Genomic DNA, 15,075 nt, shown 5'->3' on the forward strand with positions numbered 1-15,075 from the left:
ATTTTTGTTAATTCATTTAGCCTAAATAAAATGTATTTTAGTGCAAAAAAGTGGCTCACTTAGTTAGATTTCATTCTGTACTCAAGTTACTGTTTTTACAGACCTGAGTGGACCTGAGCAGAGGCTTATCTGCAGAGACTGAGGGAGCTATGTTAAGGGTTGACGCTACTCACGGTTATATAACTAAGCTAGAAATAATCAGGTCGGGGAACTCTGACCCTTAATCGGCCTTAATTAGTTATCTCAGTTTATTGAACCCGCATGGTCAGATATAGCCTTTATTTTGTACCTACGTGATAAGCTTGTGATTTCAATTACCATCTTAAAAGTGTGATTGTCTATTTGCTTCTCAGTCAGTCTGTTTTATTTTTCGCAAAAGTACATTTTATTTGCCTGAGCTTATGTTAAAAAAAAACAGGATGTATTTTTTGCACTATGCCACTCACATCAATAATAGGTCAGCCACTATGTTTTTAAATGGTTTTACTATTACCCAAAAGTCAGTGTTTGTTAAGGTACACTACGTTAACACACCGTGTTCTGCTGGACTCCAACGGGAGGACATTTACCATCTGTGGATATTCAGCATCACGCTGCCTCATCTGCCGGACCCCAGCCGGTCATCTGGCGTTAACCATTGATGATGCCCAAATGGATGTCATTTCAGCCTCCGACCTGAAGTCGGAACTAACATATTTGTGACATTCCTTCGAATGTCCTCGATAGACGCTGGCTCAGAATGCGTGACAGGTGGATTTGCATTTTGTTATGCCCAAAAGAGGCGGTGAAAGCAGAATGGTTCAGACTGTCAGGAAGTCTCAGGGAGGCTGGGAAGAGAAAGGATTCTCTTGGGTATTATTACATTAGACTTCAAGAGGTATAACAGCCCCACATTCCTAACATTTATCCCTAAGATTACAAGTTGAACAAGCCAAAAGAAGGAAACAGCCCTAATATGGGATTACATATTGCATCAAAAGACTTAAAGGGGGGTCCATCCTTCAACCCCCATTATAACCACACAGTATTCAGTTACTAACCCTAGAAATGCTGTTAGTTTGATTAGTTGGGGGATGGGTTGCTTGCTGTATGACCACAAGTTTGATGGACAGTGCTGTCAGTTTGGTCCTTGTGTGTTCAGGTGTGCCTTGCAGCTGTCCTCACGCGAGGGGTCACACCACAGTGAAATGGATGAGGCCATCCTCTGAATCTCAGCCCGACAACAAGGTCGCTGTTTTTCCAACACTGTAGCTTCCCCAACAAAATGATTGCATAACTGCGCTGGTTTAACTGTGCCGTCACCAAGGGGACAAGATAAAACAGAAGTCTCCAGAATATTCTGGTTATGTGTGTCTCTCACAGCTTGTAACTATGACCTGGTCCAAGCAACAGGGCCATCTGGAAATGATGTCGCCAAACCAGGCCGACATACTTTGAGCGTAACTCAGAAGCCAAAAAGCATTTAATCTGGAAAAAGTCCAATTATAGAAAAAGTCCTCTTTTGAGGGCTTGCCGTCCGAGAGGGGAAGCAGATAATGGCGTTGTGTACCGGCTCTAGCCTGACAACACAGCGGCTGACTCAGAGGAAATACCTTTCATCTGACTGACAAGTGGCTTAAGAGAGACAGGAAGAGGCCAAACTTGAAAAGATTGCGCCGCCGGATTGCCCTCGCGGCACAGAGCTCTGCGGCTCTGTGCCGCGAGGGCGGGCGGAAGTGATGTCACGGCAGGAAGAGGACCATAGTTGGATGTGATTCTAGTCGCAAAGATGGCTGACCTCAGCTCTCAGGAGGATCCAGGACGCTGCGTTTCGCGGCTGGGTCTTTCTTCAACTTCTTGGATGGCTGACTCGAGTGTGAATAGAATACACACTGCTACTATCAATATCTCACAGGGGGCTCCTTAATGTGATTATGGGTGACTCTCCCGGGGAAGTTACATTATATGACCATGTACCACTGTGCTTGGAGCTGCGTGACACTGGATACCGTTAGCAGTCATGGTGACTTTCATCTGAACAATGGGGGACTCAGTTGTTCGGAAGTGAGCTCAAAGAGCAGCATCGGAGAGGTGTCCGTGCAGTGGGATGTCGGTTGTTTGATGGGCGCCCTTGTCTCAACCCTTCCGGGGAATAGGAAGTAATATCGAAGCCCGCTGCAGCGTTTGTAGCCGCCGCTCAGTCCGTCCACTCCACTGAACATTTCAGCAGATGCGCGCCACTTTTCAACCCCCGCCGCGGTCTGTCATGTGAAGTGGAGTTAAGACATCAGAGAAGGAAACACAAACATGGCCCTGACCCATGATCGCGCTCACAATAGGACTCCCCCTGCAATAAAATATGATAAATGGTCAGTAACTTCCTACTCAGGCGGGCCAAATGCAACCACAGCGCTCGCTGCTCAGACACTCAGATCCCTGCTGTATTCTACTGTACATATTTGGTGTGTGAGCGGTCAGGAAACACTGCAAAATGACTATGTTGTATTACGGCATGAGACACCGAGCCAAACCATAAACACGGACATATGAGAGCATGGAAATAGCTTTGAGGGATTCCTTAAGGTTGAGGGAATTTCTAAAATGGGTCCGACGTAGAGCACAGTAAAAATTAAAATAGTTTAATGTTTCAGTTTGTGTCCTGTTAACTGGTGAGTGAACATATAAATAACGTTTAATTACTAAAATATTCTATTTGACATTTGTCAAGTGAGCACAAAGAAAACGTCTGAATGAACATTTCTCTGTAACACATACCACAAGGCTGGCTAGCGACAAGCCTCCAGCTAGCGACAATCCTCCAGCTAGCGACAATCCTCCAGCTAGCGACAATCCTCCAACTAGCGACAAGCCTCCAACTAGCTACAAGCCTCCAACTAGCTACAAGCCTCCAACTAGCTACAAGCCTCCAACTAGCTACAAGCCTCCAGCTAGCGAAAAGCCTCCAACTAGCGACAAGCCTCCAACTAGCTACAAGCCTCCAGCTAGCGACAAGCCTCCAACTAGCTACAAGCCTCCAGCTAGCTACAAGCCTCCAGCTAGCTACAAGCCTCCAGCTAGCGACAAGCCTCCGGCTAGTTAGAATCCTCCAAATAGCGCAAGAAACCTACAAGGTTACTGTAATTGTAACTGTACTGTAACTTTAGCTCAGGTCAAACCTGTGCTGGAGAAAGTGTATCACTAAACCCGTTATTCACACTCCATTGTGAGAAAGACCAAAGGTCATTTTTGGTCACTGTTTGATTGGCAGGCCATCACCAGGAATCCAGCATACGTGGTGGTAGGCTCCTGGAAAGATTGACACTGAAAGCTAAATGTGTTCCCTCAGATAACCACTTAAACTGTTTTGATAAGGAAAGAAGGAACAGAGAAGTGTGTTTACCCAAACTGCTCCTCTATAAAACAGTGTGTTATTACTTCTCAGCATCTGAGTGTGCCCTATTAATTTGCCTTAAGTTGAGTTCATTTGGAAGGGACGGTAAATCATTCCAGTGTTTCTTCGTCTTTGAATGCTGTAGAAAGCTGATGTTTGCCAGAAATGTGTGGGAGGAAGACAGAAAGTTAATTTAGGGAAAGTGTTTGAGGGAGAACTTTTGAATCACCAGCAGGTCAGAGGTCAAAGGGTGTCAACGAGGTCCAAGGGGGGGCTGACGTCTCCTTGTGGGAGGGGGGATGGATTCGGGCAGATGGTTACATTTAGAAATGACATCACGCTGTTGGGACATCCCTGTCAGTTGTCTCCTCTTGTCTCACCAAGGGACGGTTGTGTTATCTCCTCATGATGTTTGACAGAAAGAAGGCCAACAGAGTTACTGTTTTAGGAATGACTCATCTGGCCTTTCCCAAAGAAGAGCTAATATTTTAAGAATACTATCATGTCGTCGTCTTTGGGGGAAGCAGAAGATGCCACAGGAATGGCTGTTTATGTTGTAATGTTTCAAGAAACATCAAGAATCGTGTGGAACCTGAGAATCATCACTATCCTTCAAGCAATATTCGCAAGCCATGTCTTGCCCTCAAAGTACATTAGTTCAGTAGTAGTTTATGATTGCAGATATGCCACGCCGCTCAGTCACTGCATTCTGGTCTATTCTTACCTGGTTTGGGTGTAACGTAGACTGTGAAGAGAACTGTATTCCTCCTCTACAATGGAGGTGTGATGTTTTAAAGATACTGTAATATTTGTTATGTCATAAGGTGCTTCAGTGATAGTGTGTTATGTGAACAGGTTTCACTTGTAATATCAAATGGAAACTTTCCTCAGCAGCTCACCGGGGGGGTATTAGTCAGCTGACTAGGAAAGTAGGGGTAGTAGTCGGTCAAACGGTTCAGCCGACCGGGGGTCACCCTGGTGGTCTCTGCCTCGCCGCTGCAAGCTCACACGGACATATTCGCGACATATTCATGTCCGCGTGGAACCGCTGTGCGTGGAAAAATAACTAAATTACATTAAATTAAATTTTCAATTTTCTGACAACTGACTTGGGACCCCTTTTAAATGAAGCAACGCCCACTTGCGATCCATCACCCAAGATTCACTAGAATGATTTTATGTTAAAGGTCCTGTGAGGGTTGAAGTTGTTTTTCTTCTCTTGTCGGAGTTTCACAAGGAAAACAAAGGAAAACTTGGACAAACAGTATATTGTGTAATGAAAATATACTGGTTTTTTTTTCTTATCCTTTACATTTTTTGTGACCCACGTAGATTTATCTTCAGACCCAAGGGGGGGGGGGGTCACGACTCTCAGGTCGGGGATCACTTTTTTTAGATCAGGGAAAGCATTTTCTGGACATTACATCATATTCCCCGATAGGTAACAACAAAAATGGCACCAACTTGATTGGAGAGATCCCACACGCCTCACCCATATTTGTTTTGACCTAGGATACACTGTTGTTGGGACTGTTCTCTCCCTCTGGATGCCTCAGGGTTTCTGTGGGCACTCATGAACTTTCCCCTGGCTCAGACCTGAGGGTGTGGGCGTAGCTGAGCATAGTTCACCGCGATTTGCCAGACAAACCGCAGCGGGAGGAATCCCACATTTGTTTTTTAGGCTGGAATCCTCCAGCAGACGGGGACTCTACACAAACATTTATGCACGGCACAGAAACACAGTGGCGTGACGCAGTTGGTTTTCGTGCCGTTAAGAAATTCACAACGGCATTTAGATCCGCTTATAAAAACACGACGTCTTGCTTCAGCTTTCAGAGGGGATCTCTTCCCATTATCTGAATCATATCACAAACACTTGACGCTCTGTTGCTTTTGTTTCCCCCGGAGTTGTTCTTTTCATTTTGAAATGGGTGCCTTTTGTTTGCCCTCAAAGCTCTGTTGGATATCGTGATGGATGAATGCATGAATCTGTGGTCTGGATTCCTTTTTTCAGGACAGGAATGTTTTTTGCAAAAATTTATATTTTAGGCAAAAAATGAGTATATAAAGATGAAAAAATAATCAGAATCATCATAATTAGAGAATTTGATCATTGATATTATTATTATGATGATAATCACTTTTTCCCATTAGGAATAATTCCAAATGGAGCATCTTCTCCAGAACATCTTTTATCATTGAAATATGTTGAAAGGATGGTACAGCCAGCCCTCTCACTTATTCATGATTACTAAGTGTATCACAGCCGTCTCTTTAATATCGGAGTAGTGTATTAATCAATCCCACCCCAGCTGCTGCTTGCACTTGGTTTGCAACATCCAGCTGTTCCAAAAATATCTTCCCGCTTGATGTTCTCCTCTCTCCTCCCTATGTAGCGTGTCTTCATTGAAAACAATTGCGCTTCAAAAGTCACTGTCACTGTGACATTTAAGCCAGTGTCAGTATTGTCTGTAATAGAAGCTGTAATATTTGCACATATTTCACTTTAATGGAGCCGAACTTATGATCTCGCTTCATTCTGCAAGTTTATGAACTCCGACATCCGCAATGCTTCGGCTACAAGGATACATACATCTCGCAGAACACACAATGAATTACTTTGATACTTGAGCCGTCATTCTTAGTTATTCTTGTTATTCTATTTCAACTCTGTGCTCTAATATTGTCGACAATATAACATAAAACGTTGGCAAAGCACCCAAATAAACCCAGGTTAACCGTAGCTGTAACACCAGTGCCTCAGTGCCTACAAGTGCAGCTTCCTTCAATTCATGTACATCTTCTGAGGAGACAGGATATTTGGGTCAGGAAGAAATTATTTAAAGCTTGTTTCTTTTGGAAACCCTGTGGTGCCAGAGAGGGGACTTTCATGCTTGGCATGTAACCAGGACCTTTGACAGCGCCGTGTTTGAATATTTGTTTGCAAGTGCACGTTTGCAGAAATGGGTTGGAGAAAATGAGAACGAGCAGTACCACAAACAAATACATTGGCCCTCTTTCGGACTGTTAGGGTACACCTACGTCTGTCGGGTTGCTCCCAGATGGCTTTTTGTATCCGTGGTTGTTTTCACCAGAATCCCTGAGCTGGAGTGAATGATTCCATTCAGGCCTGGGGTCACGGCACAGGGAATCCAAAATGGTACATGGTCACCTCATTTCTGCACGGCCTTTTCCGAGGCCTAATACTGCAGGAGCACCTGGAAAATGGGAAAGCAACACCCCTTTTCCTTTTGACTTGAGAGGAATGTGGCATGGCGCTGATGGGTTTTACAGAATTGGCCCGTCTGTCCTTTTACTTCTGAAGCCGGAATGCAGGCTAGTGAATTGATTGGGGCTAATCAGGCCTGTCCAGCTCCGTATTACAGCCCCACCGCAGAAGTGCAGTCTGGACATGTACTTATGACCGACTTTCAAACAAATCTCTGTTTATTTGAAAACGAATACACTGGACTCAAGCAGTGGCTATGTTCTGTAATTGAATGATATTGATCAACCATCTGTAATATTAACCACCTGATGTTACATGATACTCAATTTAGCAATTATTTTGTCTGAATAAAACAACATTAGGGGGATTTCTAGTTGTGTGTGTTGGGGTTATGGTAGAGGTTAGGAGCTACTTAGATATTAATATCAGAAGCGTTTGGGTTATAGTGTTTGTAGTCCAGTAAACATTGTTGACATATTTGAGTCTGTGCCTTAGTGGTGGACTGACATTCCTGAACCTTCAGGATAAATACAGCTTTTTATTTAATAAGCATATAGGGTATACTGTATATTTTTTCACAGCGGGTATTCAAATGAAACCTCCACACGGGCATGGCAGCTTCCCGGCAAAAAGGGCTAGTTCTTTATTTTGGTGCTGTGTTAATCAATATATATTATTGCAAGCCCATTTATATTGTTACTGCTCATCAAATCCATGACTCGAAGCAGTGATTGGATAAAACAGATCAGATCAGTCCCTTCGGTGATCTGACGCTGAGTCTGCTTGTAATTGATAACATATACTGTACAAGTTGTTTATTAAGTGGATTCCAATCTAAATTGTAAAGAGAGAAGCTTTGTGACTCACTATGGCCTGCGCTATTCATTTACCGTACAGTAGTGAGTGGTTCCGCTAAAGTGGCGCAGTGAAGCCCGACACTCTGCGATACATTTCCTCCTCTCCGCAATCACTCAGCAAGTTGTGATGACAAAACAGCTGGCTTGACCACCAGAAGGAGCCACCATCCCCGTCACTTCTACGTCAACACCTCGGTGATGTCTGGAAGCATCCGCCCTGGAAGCTTCCATCCTCGGGAGTAAGTTTGGTTTTCCTAGACAGCTGTCTTTCTCATAGAAACACACCAGGATGGAAGGATGGACCCTAATGGAAGCCAGATAAGCTTTAATTCCACAGCAATAATTAGAAAGCCTTTATTCTTTACTCTCAACACAACTGGGATCTTCTGTTAGTTTCCGTTTTATGTGGATGGGGGGGGGGGTTTTACCATGACAACTCGTAAAAAGTCTGTTGTATGTGTCATGCTTATGTTACTCTTACTTTCGGGAACACGTTTCAAATTAGTTTTGAGGGTTTACAGCCTGAGAAATGCAGGCGGCATGTTTAGGCTGCGTGTGCCTCAAACAGCTGGGCCTGAATTAGTGTAGTTCAAACAGTTCAAACTCGCTCTGCACATCATTCGTTGTTATTGCACCCATCCCTTCTGTATCGGTTCAACGTGAAAGATGTCTGCCACCATTTGACAGGACTCAAACGTGCCCTCAAAGAGAGCTTAATCCAATCCTGTCAGATGTGTGAATTCAGTCAGTAACTTAGTCTCAGTGACAAACATTATTGGTCCCGTGAGGCTCACTTAATCCACAGGCAGGGTTTGATGTGGTCGGGCTGCCTTTGGTACCCGCTGCGGTCCCGAACTCTTGAAAAGGATTCTGGGTCGGGGTACCCTGCTGTCGTCGTCTGCCCAAACCATTGCGCCTCGCGTCTTCTCCTTGATGTGGCAGGTTTGAGTTGCCATAATAAAAATGAAGAGATCATAAATGCAGGATGGAAGCAGCACATGTTTTTATTGGATAATGCATGTGCCTGCAGAGAACGATCCAACTCCTTCTGCTACGCAACGGAAGTGCTGAACTGCTCTACACGCGTATTTGAACGTGAGTGTGTGTGTGTGTGTGTGTGTGTGTGCATGATCCATTTTTGCTTGGCTTTGTGTTCAACTTCGCACTGATCGGCCAAATGAATGTCTACGTTCTTTGAATCATGCACTAATTCATATTTTTGGACACTGGTTGTTCTGCTTACTCTAAGTAGCCAAAATATATATTAATTCTGCTTTAAAGGAACTCGTGGCACAGGTGTGGGATGGGGTTGGTAACATTCTCACAAAATATTTAATAGCACACAGAAATGCCTTAACGCTGTTGGGGTTTGTGTCGTTTATAGTATTTAAAGTCCACATCGGAATATTGCCATCATGCTATTTTTTGGCACACAACAGGTCTGTTTAGTTCTACCTCAGCGGATGGAATAGTAAATGTACAGCAGGGATTTTATCATCCGCAGAAGAAGATTTAATGATATAATCAAAAGCTAATATTAGGACCTTTTGGATAAGTTTGGACTCTTTGAATATGTGATGAACCTTGGTTGGACCTTAAAAAGCAACCCAACAAAAGCCTTTGTGCTCTTGGGTTTAAAATGTGGGATCTCTAGACTCCCAGTCTGCTAAGGGGGAACATGTGTAGGGCTGGAATGTCCCACGAAGGTGTTTGGCAGTATACCTTGGACACTGAGTCACAAGTCACTATGCGTGAAACAAGCTTGACGGATACGGTAAGGAGGGGATGCGTGTGGGCGGGGAAGGGCTTCCCTGAAGTATTCCCACCAAGTGCCAGGCCTTGTTGTCTGGTGCGTTTACTGGAAATGAAATGTGTGTTACGAAATGGAACCCTGGACTGGTGACCTCACCAACCGTATATTTAGCTTTTTAAGCATGTGACCTCGTAACGTCTTTACCACACTGGATTGCTTTTTACAGATTTCTGCTGGGAACAAAAGGCAGAGTGGCCCACGTGCAGCTGGGATGAAATAGCACGCGCAAGCTTTTGTAAAGCAAACACTTTCACGTTTGCGAGCTCACGCATGGCGATGGACCACAAGGATGGAAACTAGTTCTGTTAAATGACTCACTGTAAAATATAGACTTCCCATGTTAGCTGTTTTTATATGCTCGCTTTTAGACAGGATTTAATGATTCAACAGTGTTGTGAAAAAAACCTGTTTGAACATAGTGTTGACAGTTCTGCATGAATGAGCTCTGAAATCTGCAAATGTTCCCTCAACGCACAGTCAATTGCTTTTTGGTTAGATGCCTTAGTTAAAAGGTCCAGGAAACCAGTTGCAATCCTAACTTGCAGGGTTGGCCTACAAAAATCTGTCAACTCTGCAGCACTTTATTATGACATTAGTCAGCAAGCTAATTAGCCAGCTATCTGACAGCTAACAAGTCTGGTCGATTGGATGGGTTGTGGGGAGCTACGTCGGAGGATCTGCCGTGCTCCCGGGGCACGGCAAACCCCTTCAGGGCCCTAGGAAAAGTTGGAAAAAGGAGGGAGAGAAAAGAAAAGATAAAGAAAGGGTTGGGAGGGTGAGGTTTTCAGCTCTATTTATAGAAATACTAGAGGCGTGTTGGAGGCGTGGTCTTGCTCCCGGGATAATGCTAATTAGCTCCACCTTATGTAACCATCAGATTCCGGAACAGCCTGCCAACAATCAGGCTCAAATGGCGTCAAAATGTCAGGGAGTGATTAAAGTTTACAGGCTTCCATGTGATCTAACTAATGTACATGTTCGTGCACTGAGGTAATCTTATGTTTATGTTCCGCGGGGTCATCAGAAAACAACAGTGAGCACATGTCTGACGCTCCGCTTTCATCCTGGCCAGAGGATGTGGTCGTCTCCCCCTGCACTCGTACAGCGTCTCCAGATCTTTGCCACGCTGATGGGAATGAGTGGGAGGACCTGTCCAGACAGAGTGGGTGGCTTCCAGACCTTCCACCCAAAGCAGTCAAACATTACGCTCCTCCACCAACTTGTCATGCATCATGTGACGCACAAGTTGAACTGTGGTAGTAGTGTGGGACTTCTGGCTACAAAACACATTTTGTTGCAGGCAATTAAATCAACTTGTGACATTGGTGTGAAGCCCCATCTTGCCGGTCTATAATATCTCTCGTTCTGCCAAAATGTAAATCAAAAGTGTGACAAAATCTACACTGTTGAGCCAAAATTGCTCCCTTCACTCACATTGTATGCTTCATGGGGCATGTTCCCACTCGGAGGATGAGTCAAACCTGCTCACTCAAAGAGAACCTGTCGCTTTTCCCTCTTTACTTGCATGGTGGCACTGGACTTTTTGCAGAAAGGAGTTCAGTCTCTGGTAAATGTGAGGGCATTATTGTCCCATGACGGCGGATTTCGTATCATTATATCATTATCATAAAGAGAGGTAAGAGAATGTGGCTCTAGCGAACAGTATCCACTGTATTGTAAAGTTCTTTTATTTCAGTCATGCCAGAGAGCACAGAGCAGAAACTCCTTTTCTCATCAGTTATCAGATTTGAATTGTATTTGACGTGTGTGTCCGTTTTGCATTGCGTGCATGTTTAGAGATGCTTCCCACTCACAGTACAGCGTTTGAAAGTGGATCCCGAAGTGGCCGTCTTAATACGCTCTCACCTCCCCTCTGCATTGGGGCGATAATGGAAACAACTTGAGCACGCTTTATCTCGGCAGCGTGTCGGGCCGGGCCTGAGCTGTCGAAACCTGTCAACGGACTCGCCGCTCACGCCCTCAAGCGGCGCGACTTCAGAACAAGCAGACAGCCACTTTATGATGTGCAGCCCTGTCAGCTGTCGGGGAGGGTTTTTGATGAAGCGATAGCAGCTGTTTAGGCGTTCCCTTCCTCCGCGCAGGTCGGAGCTCACAGTATATCTCAATGCGTGATTTGGCCTTGTGCCTCCGGTCTGAACGTTATCTCCTGCTGTGTTTATTTTATTGTGGGCTTCACCTTGAGGTGCCTGCCAGAGATTATCACTCTTGACTTTGGGTAAACTTTGGGAGTCTTACATTGACACGACTTTGTCAACATTCATGCAGGCAGTCTGAATAATATTATTGGTTTTGTTATTTTTTATTTTATTTTATTATTAGTTGATTTATTTATTAAACTATCATTTTATATGTAGACATTTAGTTGAAAAACGGTAAAAATTCATTGTAGTTTGAAAGTTCATTGTATTTCATTGCAATGTGCAATTTTTATATTTCACCATCCCTGAAAGTACTCTTTATTCTTCATCATAGTTACTACAAACTTAACCAAAGAGTCCCTCAGAAAATCTGGTGTTGCTGCCTAAAAACTATTACAGACAATAGTGGGGAAAGTCCCTTTTAAACGACATCCCATTTACGATCATATCAGTGGATTTTTCAAAGGGGCGTTTAAGCCACAGGGAGGTTTGAAGTAATCTGTTGATGTTTCATCCACTTTAAGTCTACAAACTATGGGAAACGGCATGTTTGCGGTCTGCCCTGTTTGTCCGAACCCATCCCAATGAGCTGTGGTCTTCCACCCAGATTCCCAGAATTTGTTCTTTTGTATAATAAACCAACATTTTTCCTACTCCACCTCATGCCTCCTAAACTGAGCAGCTTTAAGCTCAGCGGATTGGCACGAGTGCCCATGTGTTTCTTCACAAGGACACGGATCTGCTCACTTCACATATACAAGAATATGTTGCAAAGGAATTAGTTTTCCACTTTTGGTTGCCTCTCACTGTGGTGTTTACCACACATCTGTCTTCTTGTATATTTAGAACACAGTTCTGAATTTCCATTCTTGGTGGGAGATGCTTTTCCAAACAGTTGACACCAACAATTTTAATATGCAGGTTCTGATTTAAAAATAAAAGTTTATGCATTTTTAATCCAGGGTTTTTAACACATTAACATTGGTAAAGTAGTTTTTGTTTAAAGTTGTGGAATTTATATTTTTCTATAATAAGATTTGTAAAAATGACAATGTGTAATGTCAAAGGTTTTATTTGTGCTAACAGACTGATATTCAACACCCAACTCTTCCCAACAGTTCCCCTCACAACTCCGGAAACCTTTAAGCATGTTTCAACTCATTGTTTTGTGTCTTTTGTCCAACAACTCTTATTGTAAGTCGCTTTGGATAAAAGCGACAGATAATATACATATAATGTAATGTTTCAGCTGTCATTATTGTTGCTTTTCTACAAACAAGTGGTTGTCAGCACCAAAACTCTCAATATATGATAATGCCTATCAAACTAAAAGCGTTTGTATGTATTAGCAAATAGAAAAACCCATTTTTTAGTCAGGTCTTGCAGAAAAAAAGCTGATATAAGCGTGTATAATGGCCAATTCTCTACTGTTTTCATAGCTCAACCTACAATCTGGTTGTGTCCCGGGATTTTTTGACATCTTTTTGTATAGGAATGCTATTCATATGCCAAGAGTGACAATGAAAACTCATCCACCCAAAATGTAGCTTTGGAATGACAAAGGTTATCAAACCTAACTTATATTCTGATGGTCTGGTCCGCAGGTTACAAGCCCTTCCTACCCTGTGGTCATCAAGATGGGGCATGCTCACGCCGGCATGGGGAAGGTGAGTTTATTTTCCTGAGATATACAGACAAAAACCCTTTTAACTGTACTGTTATATGAGTGGAATGAATCTGCTCATCTGTTGTCTTTCCCAAATGTCCAACTATTCCTTTCCAGCCAGGAAGACACTGCGTACTTTAAAAGAGTCTGTGTCCCTCTTTCAATGACACACGTTTGCAGACAAGTACACAAGTTGAAATCTCTTTTATCGGCTCAGATTACAAGCTCACACTCAAATTTGTCCAGGTTCCAGACGTGCAAAACCAACGTGTGATATTATCACAACAGCTTTGACTGGTCTGCGTTTCAAAGAGCAGCCAAGAGAGGGGAGACCTCAAACCGTTTGTTCCAGCTCTTGCAGAACGGTGCTGATCTTTAAAATCATGATGGCCCAATCCCAGTTGCAATCAGGCCGTGGAGCTGGTTTACTCTCTCTGACTGGATATCTGATTGTAACAAAGGCAGAGGAGCACACAACTGATAAGGTCCGAGTACAGGCCTCTGGTGCTTCTCTGCCCGAATAACTATTTTAGAAGATTTAACAGGGTCGCTGGGAACAACTGTAGAATGGCGTCCATCATCTCTGTTTATTAAATAGTTAGCAGTGAGGAGGGATTGTTTTCAAAATGAGTAAAGCTTTTAATACAGCAATAACAAAGTTCACACACGTACTCTCCCTAGCACAAATCTCTCTGTCCCTCCCTCTCCCGCCAGTCATTTGGATTCACAGGGAGGGACAATTCTTAAATGTCTTTTCCCCTCGTCTGTCTGGTAGGGCTTGGTTTCCTGTTAAGGGGCCCGGCTTGCTATAGAATTTCCCATAAGGCTCGAGTGGATCTTGGCAGGCCAATTTTGAGCAGGACCTCGTTTAACCCCTCATCCTCACAGAGCTCTGAGAACTGGGATTTAGGTCCTAGCTGTTTGCTTTTGACAGACAAAAGATTTGTCAGACAGATCTACTTCCCAAAACGCTGCCTTTATAAAATTTTGATTTAAAGGTGCTATATGTAGCCTAAGCCTTTACAGGATCATTTTATTATTTACTTTTATTTTGCTCAATTAACATGATTAAAGCAAAAGTATCTCAGCTGTTTTTCTAAATAGAAAGTTGAGCTCTGTAGCAATAAACCACACCCTCACTCAATTCCCTACATTCAAGGCTTTTTTACTGCTAGAGCCTCACATGGTCTGGTGGGAGCAGAAGTTTCATTGTATTCTAATGGAGTCTAATGTTAGCGAGCTTTAAATAGAGATCGCTTTATAGGTGCATTACTGGGTAGGTTCAATGACTTAATCACTGTTCTCTAATTCATGTTCTTAAGTTCTTGTGGTTTTAACTCACTCGCCTCATGTTGACGTGTTTAAGGCAGCTCACTCCAGAAACAGTCCCTCTCTGTCCATAACTAAACAAATGTGTGGCTTTTGTCGTCCTCAGGCTGCCACCAGCAAAGCAGCGTAACCAAATCACAGAGTAGTGTGTACTTGCACATTTGAATAGGCTATACATATTAAATGTAGCTACTCATTCTTCATATGACAGACATAACCAGTAGCAGAGGGAAGCTTTATACCCCATTTTCCCATTACGTAGTTTTAAACTAGTCTGGCTCTGTAATTGAGCCGGAGTGTCATATAGTCTGGACACTGACCTTTTCCAACAGGCGCTGTCCTTCTTCTCCGTGCCAGTGTTTCACCTTCTCTGGCTTACCTTTTTCCACTCGCATCATCGCGGTTTGTTTGGTTTCCTCGAAGGAATTGAGTAATTCTTGCGTGCTTACAGCTCACAGCTGGTCGTGCCGCTAGCTCACAGCTTCTAGCTGTGAGCCGTGTTGTGAACTGTGAGTCACTCCCATTTATTCAGTTGGATTTGTTATTTTTAACTTCTGCCAGTTTACCGTCAACGGGAAAGGTTCATCTCTCAGCCCAAATGCTTGTGTTAGCAACACTTAAGTTGTGAAAGAAGTTGAAAACACTTATGCTT

At 43.5% G+C, this 15,075-nt stretch overlaps 1 protein-coding gene across 1 annotated transcript in view; it reads left to right on the top strand.

Moving 5' to 3' along the window:
- LOC119210077 (synapsin-3-like) overlaps positions 1-15,075 on the top strand; it is a 68,589-nt gene that overhangs the window by 40,314 nt on the left and 13,200 nt on the right. Inside the window, exon 7 of the mRNA XM_037459693.2 lies at positions 13,033-13,095. Coding sequence (XP_037315590.2) covers positions 13,033-13,095 — 63 coding nt within the window. The remainder of the gene's footprint in view (positions 1-13,032; positions 13,096-15,075) is intronic.

The sequence above is a fragment of the Pungitius pungitius genome, chromosome 2, assembly GCF_949316345.1.
Source record: "Pungitius pungitius chromosome 2, fPunPun2.1, whole genome shotgun sequence".
Lineage (NCBI taxonomy): Eukaryota > Metazoa > Chordata > Actinopteri > Perciformes > Gasterosteidae > Pungitius > Pungitius pungitius.